Source organism: Natrix helvetica (genome assembly GCF_964273705.1).
Source record: "Natrix helvetica genome assembly, chromosome: Z".
Classification (NCBI taxonomy): Eukaryota; Metazoa; Chordata; class Lepidosauria; order Squamata; family Natricidae; genus Natrix; species Natrix helvetica.
The window spans coordinates 17089774-17109131 of NC_138554.1; the positions used below are offsets into that span (position 1 = coordinate 17089774).

Sequence of the window (19358 nt, forward strand, 5' to 3'; positions counted from 1 at the left end):
GGCGTGGCCAACTTGGAAAATGTGGTGAAACTCACTTAACAACGTTCTTGTTTAGCAACCAAAATTTTGAGCTCAATTGTGGTCATAAGTTCTCTTTCTTTTCCTTTCTTTCTTTCTTTCATCTCTCTCTCCCACTTTTTTTTCTTTCTTTCTTTTCTTTCTTTCTCTTTTTCTTTCTGTCTCTCTCTGTGTCTTTCTGTCTGTCTGTTTCTCTCTCTCTCTCTCTGTATCTCTGTCTTCTCTTCTCACTCCTCCCATCTGTCACTCTGTATGTGTGTGTCTGTCTCTCACTCTCTCTCTGTGTGTCTTTCTCTGTCTGTCTGTCTCTGCCTCTCTCTCTCTCTCCCCTCCCTTCCTCTCTCTCTATCACTCTGTGTGTGTATTTGTGTGTGTGTGTCTGTCTGTCTGTCTCTCACTCAATCACTAACTGTGTCTCTCTCTCTCTCTCTGTGTCTCTCTGTCTGTCTGTCTGTCTCTCCCTCCCTCCCTACCCCCCCTCTCTCTTGTCTCTTTCTGTGTGTCTGTCAGTCTCTCTCTGATTCCCTCCCTCTCGCTGTCTCTATCTCTCTCTGTGCCTCTCTCTGTCTGTCGGTCTGTCTCTGTCCACAAAATACCGCATGGAGCAGCGGCGAGGCTCTGAGCAGCCAGCAATGACTCCGGAGGCCATCTGCGGGGGGCGGGGTCCCCCTCACGTTCCTCGTCTTCCTGGATGGCTTGTAGAGTCTCGCCGCAGCTCCATGCTGTGGAAAATATAGACGCTCGCACACCCCACGCAATTACAGCCCGGAGCAGGACCAAAGCCCCTCTCTCAACTGGCCCTTCCTCCCTTGGAGGGCTTTGGAGGGAAGCTTCTGCAGAAGTCCGGGCAACTGAGAAGAAGCTGTGCACTCATGCCTATGTTTTCCACGGCGTGGAGCTGCGGCGAGGTTCTGCGCAGCCATCAATGATTTCGGAGGCCATCCACAGGGGGTGGGGTCCTGCTCACGTTCCTCATCTTCCTGGATGGCTTTTGGAGTCATCGCCGGCCGCACAGAGCCTCGCCGCGGCTCCATGCTGTGGAAAACATAGGCGCACATGCACAGCCCGTACAATTACAGTCTCAGAGACTTTGTAATGGCGGGAACTTGTTCTCACTCTCCCGATCTTCTGCAGAAGCTTCCCTCCGAAGTCCTCCGAGGGAGAAAGGGCCAGCTGGGAGAGGGGCTTCAATTGTGTGGGGCATGCGTGCACCTATGTTTTCCACGGAGTAGCGCCGCGGCCGGAAGACAAGGAACGTGAGGTGTCGTGGCGGTGGCGGAAGAGTCACACTCAAGGGGCCAAAGAGCCCCATGTGGCTCGCGAGCCGTGGTTTGCCGACCACTGTGCTAAGCCATTCTTTGTTAAAGCAACCACAACTGGATGGACTCACAAAAGACAATCCCTGGGTTTCTACAACATTTTGAGCCAAATCCAAACAAATCAAAATGATGGCTTAGCATGATGCCTTGCACCTGGAGTGGCGCAACTGGGAGGCATCTCCAGTTGGTATGGTGCTTGATTGGACCATGTGATGGACATGTGGATGCTGGACATGGACTTGGACTTTCCTTTGGGTGGGGAAAACTTGGAAGATTTCCGGATTCGGGTTAATGTCAGGGTTCCAAGTAACACCCCCAATGAAAGAAGACTCCGAGACTTTCCTCAAAGTTCCATTTTATTAGAGATGTCATATTGATACATCTGGGAAAACCCAAATCTGAAAGCTTCCAAGTTTTCCCCACCCAAACAAAAGTCCAAGTTCCTGCCCAGCACCCACATGTCCATCACATGGCCCAATCAGGCACCGTCCCAACTGGAGATGCCTCCCAGTCACGCCCCTCCAGGTGCAGGGCAAGATGTCCTTGACTCTCTGAGAAAGGAATGTCATTTTGACTATATATCTCCCACAGTCCATATAATCCCCCTCCCATTTTCCCACAGCAGTAAATGTTGGCTCAACGCTGAAGGCCCAACGCAAAATATGGCTTCCAGGCCTGACAGTGAGAATAATTTGAGGGTTCGGTCTTTGGAAGGATTTTCGTTTCGACACATCACTCTTGCTCACCATCTTTATCAAGCCTGGTTTCTCCATGGTGTGCCACATATGTAAGACCTCCTCTTGCTCTTCATCAGATGGGGATATATTGAAGGGATTAGAATCAATGTAACAACGTGGGAACATATCTCTGCAGGGAGAAAGTCAAAATTAGATATAGTCAGGAAAGAAATCTTTCTTCCATCTTGTCACCATACACAGCAGGGGTGATATTCAGCCGGTTCTGACCAGTTCTAGCAAACCAGTAGTGGAAATTTTGAGTAGTTCGGAGAACCTGCAAATACCACCTCTGGCTGGCCCCGCCCCCATCTATTCTCTGCCTCCCAAGTCCCAGTTGATCAATTTTGTCTTCTTTTATTACTCTTCACAGAAGAACGGAGTTGGAAAGCAGGTTAGTGGGGTGGGGAGAGAATGGGAATTTTCTCCCAGGAATGGGGAGAGAATGGAGATTTTGCAGTATCCTTCCTCTGAAGTGCAGAAGGAATGGAGATTTTGCAGTATCCTTCCCCTGGAGTGGGGAGGGAATGGAGATTTTGCAGTATCCTTCCCCCAAGAGTGGGGAGGGAATAGAGATTTTACAATATCCTTTCCCCAGGAGAGAGGAGAGAATGGAGATTTTACAGTATCCTTCTCACTGGAGTGGGGAGGGAATTGAGATTTTGCAGTATTTTTCCCCTGGAGTGGGGAGGGAATGGAGATTTTACAGTATCCTTCCCCCAGGAGTGGTGAGGGAATGGAGATTTTGCAGTATCCTTTCCCAGAGGTGGGGAGGGAATGGAGATTTTACAGTATCCTTCTCCCAGGAGTGGGGAGGGAATAGAGATTTTGCAATATCCTTCCCCCAGGAGAGGGGAGAGAATGGAGATTTTGCAGTATCCTTCTCACTGGAGTGGGGAGGGAATGGAGATTTTGCAGTATTTTTCCCCTGGAGTGAGGAGGGAATGGAGATTTTACAGTATCCTTCCCCCAGGAGTGGGAAGAGAATGGGGATTTTGCAGTATCCTTCCCCTGCCACACCCACCGAGCCACATCCAGACCCACTCAGCCACAGGTAGTAAAAAAATTTGAATCCCACCACTGATCCACAGATCTCTTACCTGAATGTCTGGAAATTGTCATCTCCAGGTAGAAGAAGCAACAATTCTCTATTACTTAGCCCACAAACCGAAGCACCCAGAGTGGGGAGCATCCCCATGCACAGGACAGAGACTCCTTTGGTTTGCCACAAGATTCTCCTACGCGTCAAGCTAAGCAAGAGGGAAAAGGCAGCTAGATAAGGAGAGTTGTGGAAATGCAACTGATGGGTGAAAAGCAGGCTCAATAACACTCAACAAATGACAAGAACCATCCACTATAGGCAGCCTCTTGAATCAGCTGGGCAGGAATATCCAGCAAGATCAAACCAAGGATCTATCCAATTTGCCGTTTCTTAATGTATTCTAATGTATTTTGATTCTATCCCTTTTAATGTAACATTAAAAGGGATAGAATCAAGAGCACGTGAAGTGTTAATACCACTTTATAATGCCTTGGTAAGGCCACACTTGGAATACTGCATTCAGTTTTGGTCGCCACGATGTAGAAAAGATGTGGAGACTCTAGAAAGAGTGCAGAGAAGAGCAACAAAGATGATTAGGGTACTGGAGGTTAGCAGATATGAAGAACGGTTGCGGGAATCGGATATGTCTAGTTTAATGAAAAGAAGGAATGGGTGGCACAAGAGCTGTTCACTCTTTCTTGATCATTTGTATCTGCAGCCGAGTGCTGCTAACTCCTAACCATCTACATCCATGAAGGCGAACCTATGGAACGTGTGCCAGAGGTGGCACGCAAAACTCTCTCTGTGGGCACGCGCCCCGTCGCCAGCTGCTTTTCTGGTTTCTGGTTTGCATGCTGGTCTTCATGGATGCCAGAAAATGGCCCCAAAAATGGCCTGAAAGGCGCCCCAAAAACAGGCCATTTTTGGGGCTACTTTTTGGGCATTTTTGGACCAATTCTTGGGCTGAAAATTGCCCAGAAAACAGCCCGGAATATAACCCAAAATCTGGCTGTTTTCCAGGCTGTTTTCCGGCCATATTTGGGCCATAAACGGCCTGAAAACAGCCCCCAAAACAGCCAAAAACAATCATGCTCCGGCCAGCTGATATTCGGTTTCTGGTGCTCTGGTGCACAAACATGTACATGCATACACGCAGGTTCCGGTTTGGGCACTTTGATGCCGAAGGTTCGCCATCACTGATCTACCGGATAGTTCTACTGCTCCTCTGGCATTAAGATGTTGTGTCTGTGAATTCCACAAGACCTCATACAAGACCTTTTCTTCTTGCTGTGCATGGAACCAACTTGCTTCGTGTCAAAGCGAGTCTTTTGGAAGACACACACCATGGAATAATACAGTCGGAAGAGACCTTGGAGGCCTTCAAATCCAACCTGCACCTTAAGAGATTCTCTACCATTCTGGACAAATGGCTGACCAGCCTCTTTTGAAAACCTTTATTGAGGGAACACCCACAACTTCTAGAGATAAACCAATTACGTAATTGTTCTCATTGTCAGGAAATCTCTCCTTGGTTCTGCCATGTTTCCCTGAAAATAAGACAGCGTCTGCTTTTCTTTTGACCCCTGAAATAAGCACTTGGCCTTGTTTTGGGGGAGGTCTTATTATTTTTGAGGTGCAGGAGGTGGCGAGCGTGGTCACCTCATGGCTGCTTCGGTGTGGTGCTGCTGCAGCAGTGAGTCGCGTTGCTGGGCCTGCCATTCTTTTCGCAGCGGCCCTTAGCATGACAGAAGGAGTGTGGTGGCTAGGGTTGCGGGAGCGGCTGTTAGGTAAGGGCGTGGGGGGGGGCATGTTTTCACCTCCATTTCCCCTCCCTTTGGCCTCGCCTCCTCACCCTGTGTTGTTTACGTGGCAAGCAACCAGAGGAAATGGTAGGGATTGGCTGTTCACGCGTCTAAATATTTTGTGGGGAGGGCTTATATTAGCGCATGCGCTCCAAAGCCCAATTATTATCCAGAGAGGTCTCATTTTGGGGGAAACAGTGTAGACTGGATCTCTCTTAAATGAGCTTCCATTCACTACTTCTTGTCCTGCCCTCAAATTCTTTGAAGAGTAGGTTGACCCCACTGGTAGGTTGCAGGCGGTATGCCCCAGTACGGCATACCGGTGCCTGCCGGGAGCACAGGGTACTGTTCCAGTACGGTGCTCCAAAGGGCCCACCCGCCCGCCCGCCATCCTTACCTGTATTTGAGCTCTTCGCTGCTTCCGCGCACATGCACGGAGTGTACGGCGCCTGCACAACGCTCTGCCGAGCAGCTGGAGTGTTGTGGAGCCGTTGCGAAACCCACCACTGGTTGACCCCCATTTCTCTGTGATAGCCCCTTAAGTACTGGAATATTGTTATCACATCACCCTTAGCCCTGGTCCTGGTTAGACTAGACATGACTGGTTCCTTCACTCATTCATTATACAGTCCAGCCCCCTAATAAATCTTTATCGCTCTTCTCTACACTCTTTCTGTGTCTCGGCATCTTACTGCTAGACGTAGACTTACAACCACAATTGAGCCCAAAATTTCCGCTGCTGAGACATTTAAGTGAATTTTCCCCCATTTAACCAACTTTCTTGCCCCAGTTGTTAAATGAATCACTCCAGTTGTTAAATTAGTAACACAGTTGTTAAGTGAATCTGGCTTCCCCATCGACTTTGCTTGTCATAAGGTCACAAAAGGGGATCACAAGACTCCAGGACATTGTGACCGTCATAACTATGAGTCAGTTGCCAAGCTGTTTGAATTTTGATCCCATTGACTTTGGGGATGCTACAACGATTGTGAAAAACACCCATAAATAACTTTTTTCAGTGCCGCTGTAGCTTCGAATGGTCACTAAGCAAATGATAGTAAGTTGCGGACTGCCTGTATTGAGTAAAAAGATTATGGGGAATCTTTCTGCTTCTTACAGCAGCTGCTTGTTGGGGTTGAACAGATTCCAAGGAACAACCCACGTATAAATCCAGGAGGGAAAGGGATTGACAGTCAGCCCCCCACAGTGCTTTGCCCCATCTTACCTAACTGCCTTGACGTTCTGCGTGCTGTCACTTATATCCCAAAGGCTGATCCCATCACAAGCCACAAGGATTGTATGAGAAGAATGGAAAGTAAGAGCACTGATACACAAGGGGCCAACCTGGAAGAAGATTTAAAAAAAAACAGACACCAATTGAAAGCAGGCGCTGAATCTGTTGGCACTTCTGTTGTGGCCCGCCAGCAGATCTGGCAGCAGAGTCGGACAATGAGGAGGTTGGGGAGGAACACGGGCCAGTCCTGGAGTCTGGGGAAGGCTTGGACGAGGGCTCTGCATCGGAGGCAGAGATGGCCCAAGGCGCAGTTACCAGCTGGCTTTGGAGCTAGACAGCAGTGAGGCAGAGGAACAGCTGTAACCTGTTCCCAGTGTGCGCATGTGCAGAGCTGCCAGAAAAGATCAGCTAAGAAATCAGGGTCGACTTGGGAGTAAAGCCACAGGTGGAGGGTGAATGGTCCCTCCTATAGGGAATAAAAGAAGAGCAAAAGGGGAGAGGGCTTTAGCAGGAAACAATTAGTTCATTCGTTTCAGGAGTGTGAAGATCTGTCCGTGAATCTCAGAGACTCTGTGCCAAGTCTTTCCTCGCACAGCACTGCGTTTGGAAAATATTTTCCATGGCAGCTTTCCAAGCTAGATAAGGTCTGTGGTCATAAATTCACTTTTGAAAGACAGTTTACCAGGCCTTTGCTGAATGTGAATGAGAGGAATTCACATTCGTTTTATAAAAGGGGTTTTGTCTGGACCAGGAATCCGCTTCGTGCTTTTTGAAGAAGCCTAGGTCAGAACAACTTCCTTTCCCCAGGTTCTCCAAAGGTGCTATTCCCAAGGTCCAAATATACTTGAGCACACAGGTGCAGGACACCTGCCCTACCTTTGCCATCCCCAAAAGCTCTCCTCCTTGCCAGACAATCAGGTCACCGTGTTCCCCACCGGAAGCAGCCAAGTTCCCATCAGGAGACCAAGCCACAGCTGTGACAGCACCCTGGTGAGGAGGCAGGCTTTCCATGTCAGCTGTGATGGAGAAGGGAAAGAAACATACAGATATCAATAGACTCATATACCTCTTCACAGTGCTTTTACAGCCCTCTCTAAGCAGGTTTACAGAATCAGCCCATTGCCCCCAACAATCAGGGTCCTCATTTTACCCACCTCGGACGGATAGAAGGCTGAGTCAACCTTGAGCCTGGTGAGATTCGAACTGCCAAACTGCAGGCAGCAGGCAAGCAACAGAAGTATCCTGCAGTACTGCACTCTGACCACTGAACCACTGAGGCTCATAGCAATAGCACTTGGACTTATATACCGCTTCACTGTGCTTTTACAGCCCTCTCTAAGGGGTTTACAAAGTCAACATATTGTCCCCAACAATCTGGCTCCTCATTTTACTAACCTGAGAAGAATGGAAGGATGAGTCAACCTTGAGCCTGGTGAGATACAGGTAGTCCTTAACTTACGATAAAAATTAAGCCCAAAATGTATGTTGTTAAGTGAGAATTTGTTAAGTGAGTTTGGCTCCATTATACGGCATTTCTTGACACAAGCTGTTGTTAAGTGAATCACTGCAGTTGATAAGTTAGTCACCTGGTTGTTAAGTGAATCTGGCTTCCCCATTGACTTTTGCTTGGCAGAAGGTCGCAAAAGGGGATAGCATGACCTTGGGACGCAGCAACAAGTCATAAGTGTGAACCAATTGCCAAGCATCTGAATTTTGATCACGTGACCATGGGGAACTGTGAAAAATGGTCATGTCACATTTGCTGTTGTAACTTTGAACGGTCACTAAATGAACTGTTGTAAGCCGAGGACTATCTGTAATCCTCAACCTATAACCACAATTGAGTCTAAAATTTATGTTGCTAAGCAAAGCAGCTGTGAAGTGAGCTTTGCCTTATTTTCCAACCTTTTTTTTGCCACCGTTGCTAAGGAGATCATCCAGTTGTTAAATGAATCACTACGGTTTGCTGTTTTTTTCTCCTTATTTTCAGATTGCTGGATAATTTCTTTCACATTTCTTTGGGATGTATTGTTGGAGTGGGGAGTAGATATTACTGCTAGCCTGCCTGTTTTCCGTAATTCTTTATGGAAAAATGCATGCTGGGAATTGAAGTCCACACAAAATTGCCAAGGTTGGGAAACCCCACTTGTACATGTAGCCCTTGACTTACAACCATTCTTTTAGTGACCGTTCAAAGTTATAACCGCACTGAAAAAAGCTACTTATGACCGCTTTTCACACTTAGTGACAGTTGCAGCATCCCTATGGCCGTGTGATCAAAATTCAGACACTTGACAACTGGCTCATATTTATGACAGTTATGGTTTCCTGGAGTCATGTGATCGCCTTTTGCAACCTTTCAACAAGTCAATGAAAAAGCCAGATTCACTGAACAACTGTAGTGTTCAGCAGTGATTCGCTGGTGGCAAGGAAGGTCGTTAAATGGGGCAAACTTCGCTTAATAACTGCCTTGCTTAGCAACAGAAATTTTGGACTCAATTGTGATTGTTAAGAATAAGTGATAGTCACTCCCCGCCTCTCTCTCTCTGCCTCTATTTCTTGTTCTGCTTCAATCCACAAATTTCAAAATGTTCCGGGGTCCTTTAGGGCAGGGGTCTCCAACAGAGGTGGTATTCGGCCGGTTTGCACTGGTTCGGGCGAACTGGTAGGGGAAATTTGACCTGATTTGCCAAACCGGTAGCGACATCTGGCTGGCCCTGGGAGTTGAAGCCCACAAGTCTTAAAGTTGCCAAGGTTGTAGACCCCAGTTTTAAGGGATCCATTGTCATGATCCTGACTAACGAACCCAAGCAAATCAGAACTCTGAGGCTAAGGTCTCCCTCTTTATTGGGTGCATCATATCAGCACGATCACGTGGAAGGATTACCCTCTTCATTTATAAGGGGAAACTGCAATACTTTGTGCAGTGGAAAGATTACCCCCCGTCAGAAGCCAGTTGGGTAAAGGGAGGGAATGTTAGAGCAGAGACGTTAGTCAGGAAATTCCATGAAAATTATCCCCAGAAGCCAAAGGAACCACCTGGTGATTGGGGCAGAGGTGGTATTCTACCTGTTCAGACCGCTTCACTTGAACCGATAGCAGAAATCGTGAGTGGCCCCGCCCAACCACCCCAGCTCTATGGCATCCCATTTAGACCCTTTTTTCACCAAAAGTGCATGTGTGGACAGCTGAGTGTGCGCTCACATTTGCAAACCGGTAGGGAAGATAAGTGAATACTACCCTTAGATTGGAGGGGTATGGGTAATAGGAAATTAACCTATCTATATTTGATATTTTCCATGAATTCCTCAGTCACTAGGGGAGATCTGACTGTCAACTTCTAATTGTGTCTGGCAGAAGCCAATTCTCTATTCCTCAGTTGCCATACAGAGTGGGGAGGGGAGGAGGGAGGAAGAAATGTGTTGCTAGACAAAACACAGAACTTTCTCATGGGAACCAAGGTCATCTCTACAGGTGGTGAATAGAGACGTGGAGGAGTTGGCTGACGTGACTTGTGACTTTTGGGGAGGGAGTTATTTTCTATTTTAATTATACTGAAACCGCGGGAAACATTTAGAGTTGATTTTCTATTTGATCATGCTGATATGATGTACCCAATAAAGTCATTCTTAGAGGGAGACCTTAGCCTCAGAGTTCTGATTTGCTTGGGTTCGTTAGTCGGAATCATGACACTCATCTACTTACCATCATTTTTAGGGACGGCCCATATGCGGACTGACTTGTCTTTGGAGATGGTCAGGAAAGACGATGAGGTAGCAGCAGCCGCACAGATAGAAGCAGAGTGTCCAAAAAGGACTTGAGGTTGTTCAATCTGCAAATAACCAGAAAGGAATTAATAAAAAGCATGCGATAAAAGGCAATATTACTCTTATGCGAGCAAAAAACTGGAGAAAAATAAATGTTTACATCTGCATTGTATTTAAAAGATTTATACGGTCATTCACCTTAAGTAACTTAACTTTGGGGGGTTGACAAGAAAAATAAAAACCTTAACCCTAACTTTAACCCTAACTAGTAAAATTAAATTCTGGCATTTCAACCAATAATTTCTAATGCATCAACATTACAACTTTCAAGTTGTAACCTAATTTTATTTCAAAATAGCCGATAACGTGGCGTTACCTGGGTATTTATTTACAGGGGGGGAAATGTCTGGATCAAACGTAATTTCTAATGTTGGATTTTCCCCCTTATCAGAGGGAGCCCCCTTGTGGAGTACTTTGAAGCCATTACCATGGCAACTCCACTACGATGTACAATGGAAGCCATTTTAAGGCACAACAGGCTGTATCTTAACAGAGCACCTCCCCTCCCAAAGCGTATTAGGGGTGTTTCCCCCCCCCCCAGTATTTTTATCCAGAAAGAAAGTCATCTGTATACCAGTTTGGTTGAAATTGCTTGAGATGTTCCAGTGTTACGTTTGAACACACAAACACACATGCGCGCGCGCACACACGCACACACACGTTTTTATAGAGAGAGTGTTCCTGGAAGAACTGGTCCCTATTATTTGTACTGTGCAACATAGATAAAAGATTTCCCCTCCTTTCTTACCGTCAAGGGTCTCCAAATTTTCACGGTGCCGTCAGCACCAGCTGCAGCCAACATAAAGTCTTTCTGCCCTGCGGAGGATAAAAACAGAAGTCTTTCATACCAACTCTACAGCGAGTAACCTATGGGAAAGGTACATCCAAATACTCTACGACAACATTTCCTGTTTAATTCCTTTAATACTTCAACTTCACTGCAAGATTATTTATTTCTATCATGCCTTTACAATTTTTTATAAATAACTCAAGGCGGCGAATGTATCCAACGCACTTTTCTCTTCCTATTTTCCCCACATCAAGAACCCTGTGAGGTAAGGGTTGTGGCCTGCCAGCGGCCAGCAGAGCTGGCAGCAGATTCGGACAGTGGGGAGGTTGGGGAGGGACATGGGCCAGTCCTGGAGTCTGGGGAAGGCTCTGATGAGGGCTCTGTGTCGAGGACAGAGAGGGGGCCGGGGCCATATGCCAGTTATCAGCTGCCTTCAGAGTCAGACATCAATGAGGCAGAGGAACAGCTGGAGCCTGTTCCCAGTGGGCACATGTGCAGAGTTACCAAACAAAAGGAACAGCTAAAGAACAGGGGTCGACTTGGGAGTAAGGCCACAGGTGAATGATGAATGGCCCCTCCCAGAGGAAATAAAAGAGGAGCGAAAGGGGAGTGGAGTTTGCAGGAGACAATTAGTTTGCTTAATTGGTTCGTGACTCTCCGACACTCCCTGCCAAGTTCTTCAGATATTGGCCTGTCAGCTCTCCAAGCCAGATAAGGTCTGTGACTGTAAATCCTCCCTTGAAAGACTTTGCTGGATGTGAATGAGCAGAATTCACAGTCAATTAATAAAAGGATTTTTTTGTCGGGATCAGGAGTTTGCTTCAGGCTCTTGGGAAGCCTAGGCCAGAACAGTAAGATGGGCTGAGAGAGACTCATTGGCCAGCTTTCATAGCTAAGGTGGGACTAGAACTCACAGTCTCCTGTTTCTAGCCTGGTGCATTAACCATGAGGTCTAACCACTAGATCAGAATGTAATGTTTGTGTCTCTCTCTGTCTCAAGATGGCTTGATCAAATTTAAGTATGTTTTAATGTATGTTTTCGCAAACGGAAGCATCATCTGTATCAAAACTAAACCCCGATATAAAAATATACACAACCAAAGATTCATTTGAATTACAGGGTAAACAATGCATACAGGACTTTCACCTCCTCCCCAATCCCTGTCTTCCAAAACAGAGTCACGTTTTTGCAAGAAATAATGCCAAGAAATCTCTTACATGGATCCCTGAAGCCAGTGCAGTGATTGGTCTGGCTAGGGTGAGCCAAGAACCGAGTTTCTTCCACTCCCTGGAGGTTCCATGTTATCAGCAACCCATCTCTGCCCATGGAGATGACATGGTCTTTCTGTGTGCAAGGATCCAGAAAGGGAAGAGTTCAGGGGAATAAAACAAGAAGCATGGTCAGGCATAGTTACAGTCATGATATGTGTGTAGCAACTGCTCTGTGCAATTGGCTGGGAACATGCAAAAGGTCTTGCAGCTGGCTGCAACACAGAGTAATTTTTACAAATGGAGTACCCTTCAGAGCAGCAAGTAAACTCAATTCTCAGAAGACCCCACCAGAATACTAGTTGAATATGCTGAGAACTGATGTCCCACATCTAAACTCATTTAGAAAGTAATGACCCAGTTAAATAAGATAGGAGTAGACAGCTAAAATGAGGCAAAAGGATCAATAGACTTACTGTCAGGTGTGCCTCCATCAATAACCAAGAAAGAAAACTCCCAACTCCATTATTCGTGGAATTAAAAATACTTTTACTGGTTATGAAAAGATAGCAGCGAAAGGAAAGCAAAATCTGAGCCAAAAAGGCACGAACAAGTACATATCAAATGATTACCCAGCCCCCTCCCTCCAATTACCCCAGCCCAGTGTCCAATCTGCAACTCCCTAAGGTGTCATGTGGGGTGCATCTTCAAAAGGCCTCATCAGGTTGGTATGCGAGACGGTTGGCCTTGACCAAGACCAAACATCACCCATCAGCAGGCGCAGAAGATGGTGAGAACAAAACTCCCTTCTACATACTCCTTCAGTACCATATAATTCCCTTCCCAAATACCATGCCCCCACCCTCCCCGTTTCTATGGCATCCGATAGCAAGCAAGCGAAGCGGAGGCTGACATTAACAAGCATCTGCTATGAATGAGCCACAATTAACATAAATAATTACTATACCAATTCTACACTAAATGCTGGCGTCCTCCCAAAAGTACAAGAACAGGTAGCCCTCGACCTATGATCACAATTGATCTCAAAATTTATGTTGCTAAGTGAGGCAGTTGTTGAGGTTTGACCCATTTTATGACCGTTCTTGCCACTGTTGTTAAGTAAATCGCTGCAGTTGTTAAGCTAGTAACACGGTTGTTAAATGAATCTGGCTTCCACATTGACTTTGCTTGTCCGTAGTCGCGAAAGGGGATCACGTGATCCAGGGACACTGCAACCGGCATAAATATGAGTCAGTTGTCAAACGTCTGAATTTTGATCACGTGATCATGGAAATGCTGCAATGGTCGTAACTGTGAAAAATAGTCATAGGTCACTTTTTTCAGTGCCGTTGTTAAATTCAAACGGTCACTAAACAAATTGTTGTAAGTCGAGGACTACCTGTATGTTAGTTATCAGCAATAACAATATTACTTTCTGAACATTCAAAGATGATATTAGTTTTCTTATACACTTGGGAAGATGCTTCTGGTTGAGCTAGATACAATATAATAATTCATTCATTCATTCATTCAACACATCCCATCCCATCCTATTCCATCAGAGGTGGGTTCCCGCTGGTTCGGCCCGGTTTGGTCGATCCGGTAGTATCTTGCGGGCCTGGGTCATTGGAACTGGCAGCAACCCAGGCCTACCACACCACTGAACCGGTTCTCTTAGTGGCACCGTAGGCAGCGCCATCTTGTTTTTGCCTTCTGGGCATGTGCAGAGCAATTTTTGTTGCACTGTGCATGTTGGTGCGCATTGCGTCCCTGAGCGAACCAGCAGTAGTGATAGCCAGAACCCACCCTCCCTCCCTTCCCATCCCACCTCCCTTCCTCCCTCCCTCCCTTCCTTCAATTTGTTTGCCGCCCATCTCACCATACAAGCTGACTTTTACACCTGGAACTGTGAGGATTATTCAAAACAGCAAATCCAATTGCAAATAACGATTTCAGGCCAATTTCAGTCCTTAAAGATTAAGCATCAAGTTAAAATGTCTTTATCCCTATATCTGTTTCTTTCAGGTCTTCTCCAAGACACTATTTATATTTTTCCCCCCTCAACACGACCTTGAATGCAAAGCTGTTTTCTCTTCCACCCCCATCCACAGAGACAGCATTCTAGAAGCGCCCACAATGTTTTGAACCTCAAAATGGCTCGTTCTGAATTTGAAAGAGACTGTCGGAAGACTTTACAGCAAGTGTTCAGATGCTGCTCCCAAAGGGATCACATCAAACTCAGGACAACTTCTCTGAGCTCAGAAAAATGTTGGATCAATTCTGGAGAGATCAAAATCCCCCCAAAAGTGATTTCCAATTCTAAACTCTTAATGGGTTTTTAGTGGGTTCCTTTCTGGGTTCAAACTCCCTCATTTTGTTTTATAGAATCACTGAAATGTGGAGGGGAGGCAAAGACATATTTAGGAAAGAATCTGTTAGAATATTCATGACTTGGAGAGGCATGGGAACAAGGTCAGCCAATGAATAGGCATAGCAACTAAGTCAGCCAATGGGAGTTTAAACAGAGCTGAGTCTGTACTGAGAATCAAAATTGAAACTGAACTCTGAGATGAAATTGTTCTCTCCTGCTTATGTTCTGCTTGTAACTTCTACCACATTGAAAGATTCTACTATTGGTATTGGACATTTATTCATCTGTTATTATGTATAAAAAGAAGTTAATGAATCCAGCGGAATCAGTTATCTGTGTGTGTTTTCTGGATTTGATTTTTCTGCAGAATCATCCTTTGAAAATGCTCCACCTTTGGCCTATCCCCTTACCTCAGATGTGATTCCACAGATTGGGCTTTGGTGCCCCAGGAATTTCTGGATACACTCGCCAGTTGTCATATCCCAGAGACAAACGGTACTATCATTAGAGCCAGAGAGCTGTTGCCAAAAGAACAAGGGTCAGAAAGAGGAATTAGAAATATGAGGGTAAGGGAAAAGGTTTCTCCTGTTCAATCATGTACCGTATTTTTGGAGTGTAAGACGCACCAAGATTTTGAAGAGGCAAATAAAAAAAAAGTTTTTGCATTCTGCAGACCTCCCAAAAATAGCCTGTTTTTCGCAAAAACAGGCTGGCTTCCCCCCCCCCCCCCAAAAAAAGGGCATGAATAGCGTTTAGGAGGTTTGTAGAGTGCTCCTGGGAGGTGGAAGCCCCCCAAAATAAACAAAAAACCGGCCCGTTTTTCGCTCATTTCTGCCCTCCTCAGCACCCAGGAACACTCTGAAAGCCTCCTAAAGGCTATGCACAGCCATTTTGGTGAAGGGAGCAGGGTTTTGGGAGGAAAGAAAATGCTGTATTCAGTGTATAAGATGCACCCAGATTTTCACCCTCTTTTTTGTGGGGAAAAGGTGTGTCTTATACTCCAAAAAATACAGTAATTTCCTGGTCCATTTCCCCTCCTTTTTTTTGAAGGTGTCCGACTCTGGGGGATGGGGCTCATCTCCATTTTCTAGCTGAGGGACCCAGCATTATCTGAAGACACGTCTGTGGTCATGTGGCCAGCATGACTATAAGCCGAGGCTCATGGACGCTGTTACCTTCCCACTTAAGTGGTACCTATTTATCTACTCGCATTTGCATTCTTTCATACTGTTAAGTTTTCAGGAGCTGGAGCTAGAACAGGACTTAGAATAACTTTATTGTCACTTTAAATGTACACTAATTGGCATACATTAAAATGAAATTTCATTGCATACTACTCTCAAAGGGTCACCAATTCTAATATACCCTATATAAGAATGAACCCCCCCAAAAAGCAACTGTACTCCGTCACATGGTACTTGAGTTTCGAACTGCCAAACTTCCGTTCAACAGGTTCAGCACCCTAACCACTAGATCAGGGGTGTCAAACTCAAGGCCTGCGGGCTGAATCCAGCCCCCCCAAGGTCAAACACAACTCTGATGTGGCCCTCAATAAAATCGAGTTTGACACCCCTACACTAGACCGGGTGTCGGCAACCCCTGGCTCTGGAGCTGCATGTATCTCTTTGGGCCCTCTGCTGCGGCTCCCTGTCCCATCACTGGCTGGCCCCGCCCCTTGCCCTCCCCTCCCTCGCCTGGCCTGAGAAGGTAAGGGCGACAGTGGGGGATGGGAAAGCAGCCTGATTCTCCAGTGCTTCACTCTTGTGGAGCTTCTTCCAGCCTTTGTTGGTGCTGTCGCTTGAGGAGATGCGCAACCTGCTCTTTGCCCCGAGACACTACCCTGGTCGAGCTGTAACCGACGCCAGCCTCACTAACACGAGGGCTGATGGGGTGGGAATGAGATCTGGTGGGAGGGGACATCAGAAAGGGGGACGGGCCAACAGCGCCCAGCCACAGCTTTAAGTGGTTCAGGGCAGCGGGAAAAAGGAGCTGGCCCCACCAAACCTCGTACACCCACCCAGGAGGTCAGGCTCAGAGAAAGCCCTCACCAAAGACCCTTGCCCATCAACCGATCCCTCCTCTCTTTCTATGACTCTTTCTCTCTCTCCCTCTGTATCTCTCTCACTCTCTTTCTCTGTCTCTGCGTTTCTACTCTCTCTTTCTCGGAAAGCCGCATGTAGGTGAAGTCAGCAAGTTCTCCTTGGGGCACTTCGCTACTTCTTTTATTTCTTCTTTTTTGGAAATCCAGGCTGGCTGAAGACATTAATGGTAAGAGAGGGCTACCTCTTTGATGGACTCAGAGGAAAATTCCCATCTGCCACACATTTTTAAAAAAGATTTATTTCCATTTTTAAAAATAACTCAAGGCTACGAACATACCTAATACTTCTTCCTATCTTATCCACAACAACAACCCTGTGAGGTGAACGGGACTAAGAGAAAGTGATGGGCCCAAAGTCACCGCCCCGAGTCCCTGCGGGGAGAGGGGGCGGTCTATAAATTTAATAAACCTAAACCTAACCTAACCAAAGTCACCCAGCCAGTTTTCATGTCTAAGTCTCCTGGTTTCTAGCCTGGCTCTCTTTTCCTAGTAATTCACAAAAGTGGACTTGCAAATGCTACGTCAATGACAAGAACTAACCCAGCCCCTTGAAGACTCTCCTCCTCAGGAGCCCAGAAGTGCATGCTCTTTGAATTTCTCCAAACTCACCAACATGGTGCCAATCCAAGCACAGCTGGAAATCCAGTCCTGGTGGCAGAAAAGCAGGGAGCGCAAGAGAGAGGGAGCCTTCTGAAGAGGGTTCCTTACATCCCAGAGAAACAAGGCCTGAGATTGGGAGAAGACACATTCAAAGCAAAGAATTGTAGCCATTTTTGCCCTATTCATTTGTTACCAAACAGACTTTCTTTCACCACAGTTGATATCTTGCCTTCTAAATGAATAGAACAGAATAGAATGGATGGAATGGAATGGAATAAGAACAGAGTAGAATAAGAGTAGAGTAGAGTGGAGTGGTGTAGAGTGGAGTGGAGTAGAGAGTAGAGTAGAGTAGAGTAGAGTAGAGAGAAGAGAGAAGAGAGAAGAGAGAAGAGAGAAGAGAGAAGAGAGAAGAGAGAAGAGAGAAGAGAGAAGAGAGAAGAGAGAAGAGAGAAGAGAGAAGAGAAGAGAATAAGAACAGAACAGAATAGAATAGAAGTTGGAAGGGACCTTGGAAATCTTATAATCCAACCCCCTGCCTAGGCAGGAAACCCTATACCGTTTCAGAAAGATGGCTATCCAACATCTTCTTAAAGACTTCCAGTGTTGGGGCATTCACAACTTCTGGAGGCAAGCTGTTCCACTGATTAATTGTTCTAACTGTCAGGAAATTTCTCCTTAGTTCTAAGTTGCTTCTCTCCTTGATTAGTTTCCACCCATTGCTTCTTGTTCTACCCTCAGGTGCTTTGGAGAATAGCTTGATTCCCTCTTCTTTGTGGCAGCCCCTGAGATATTGGAACTCTGTTATCATGTCAACCCTAGTCTTTCTTTTCATTAAATTAGACGGAGCCAATTCCAGCAACCGTTCTCTATATGTTTTAGCCTCCACCCTCCTTCTTCCTACTTTCTTAGGCACCCATTTCTCATTGGCCAGAAAGATTAATATGTAGGCTATGAAGGACTGAAAGCAGGTGACCAGGTGAGCAAACCATTCCAGCAGGCATTTGTTAGGAGATGGAACCTCACCATCCCACTGCAGAACTGATGAATGCACCAATATTCTTGGACTGGAGTATCATGGGGCAAATTAGGTGTGACAGGGAAGCTGTACCCCAGAAGCTGTATCCCATCTTCTTTGGTGCATGCTAAAGTTCTTCTGCCCTTGGGTTAAGGTCAGTGGTGGGTTGCAAGCGGTACGCCCCGGTATGAGTGTACCGGTGCCTGCCCGGAGCACCGGGTACCGTTCTGGTATAGTGCTCTGGAGGGCCCATCCGCCCGCCCGTCGTCCTTACCTGTCTTTAAACCCTTCGGCGCTTCCACACACGCACACGACGTGTACAGCGCCTACGCAACATTCCACCGAGCAGCTGGAGCATCGCGGAGGCGTTGCTGGAGGGTAGGACGCATGCGCGCACTGCGCATGTGTGCGAGTGTACTGCGCGTGTTCATGTGGAGAACTCCGGGCCCCGTTGCAACCGTACCAGTTGCAACGGGATCCAGAACCCACCGTTGGTTAAGGTCGTAAGACAGCCTTACCCGGTCTTTGCTTCCGGTAGCAAGGTAGTTGCCGTCAAGGCTGAAGGCACAACAGGTCACCCCAGAAGTGTGACCACGGAGGATGGAGAGTGGTGAGATGCCGGCATCCAAGGCAGGTCCTGGTCTCAGGGTCTCTGAAAGCCACAGCCCAACGGTGAAATCCTCTGGAAAAAGAAATATATAGATGAAAGTGAAAGTGAAGACAAGTCAATAATTTTGTAACTGTTGTGGCCTGCAAGCGGCCAGTGGAGCTGGCAGCAGATTCGGACAGTGAGGAGGTTGAGGAGGGACATGGGCCAGTCCTGGAGTCTGGGGAAGGCTTTGATGAGGGCTCTGTGTTGGAGGCAGAGAGGGGGCCAGAGCCGTATGCCAGTTATCAGCTGCCTTCAGAGTCAGACATCAATGAGGCAGAGGAACAGCTGGAGCCTGTTCCCAGTGTGCGCATGCGCAGAGTTGCCAGACGAAGGGAACAGCTAAAGAACAGGGGTCGACTTCAGAGTAAGGCACAGGTGGACGGTGAATGGCCCCTCCCAGAGGAAATAAAAGAGGAGTGAAAGGGGAGTGGAGTTTGCAGGAGACAATTAGTTCGCTTAATTGGTTTGTGACACTCTGGAACTCCTTGCCGAGTTTTGCAGATATCGGCCTAGCAGCTCTCCAAGCCAGATAAGGTCTGTGACTGTAAATCCTCCCTCCAAAGACTTTGCTGAACGTGAATGAGAAGAATCCCCAGTAAATTAATAAAAGGGGGTTTTGTCAGGACATGGAGTTTGTTTCGTGT

The 19358-nt window shown here is 46.7% G+C and overlaps 1 protein-coding gene across 2 annotated transcripts in view; it reads right to left on the reverse strand.

The window, feature by feature from the left end:
- The window catches only part of TEP1 (telomerase associated protein 1), a 125155-nt gene that overhangs the window by 5223 nt on the left and 100574 nt on the right, over positions 1-19358 (reverse strand). For both annotated transcript variants that reach the window (XM_081932388.1, XM_081932387.1), the window contains exons 45-54: positions 18581-18744; positions 17057-17173; positions 14757-14864; positions 11985-12111; positions 10725-10792; positions 9855-9981; positions 7026-7165; positions 6141-6259; positions 3172-3321; positions 2084-2204 (exon numbers count right to left, since the gene is read on the reverse strand). In XM_081932388.1, coding sequence (XP_081788514.1) covers positions 2084-2204; positions 3172-3321; positions 6141-6259; positions 7026-7165; positions 9855-9981; positions 10725-10792; positions 11985-12111; positions 14757-14864; positions 17057-17173; positions 18581-18744 — 1241 coding nt within the window. The remainder of the gene's footprint in view (positions 1-2083; positions 2205-3171; positions 3322-6140; positions 6260-7025; positions 7166-9854; positions 9982-10724; positions 10793-11984; positions 12112-14756; positions 14865-17056; positions 17174-18580; positions 18745-19358) is intronic.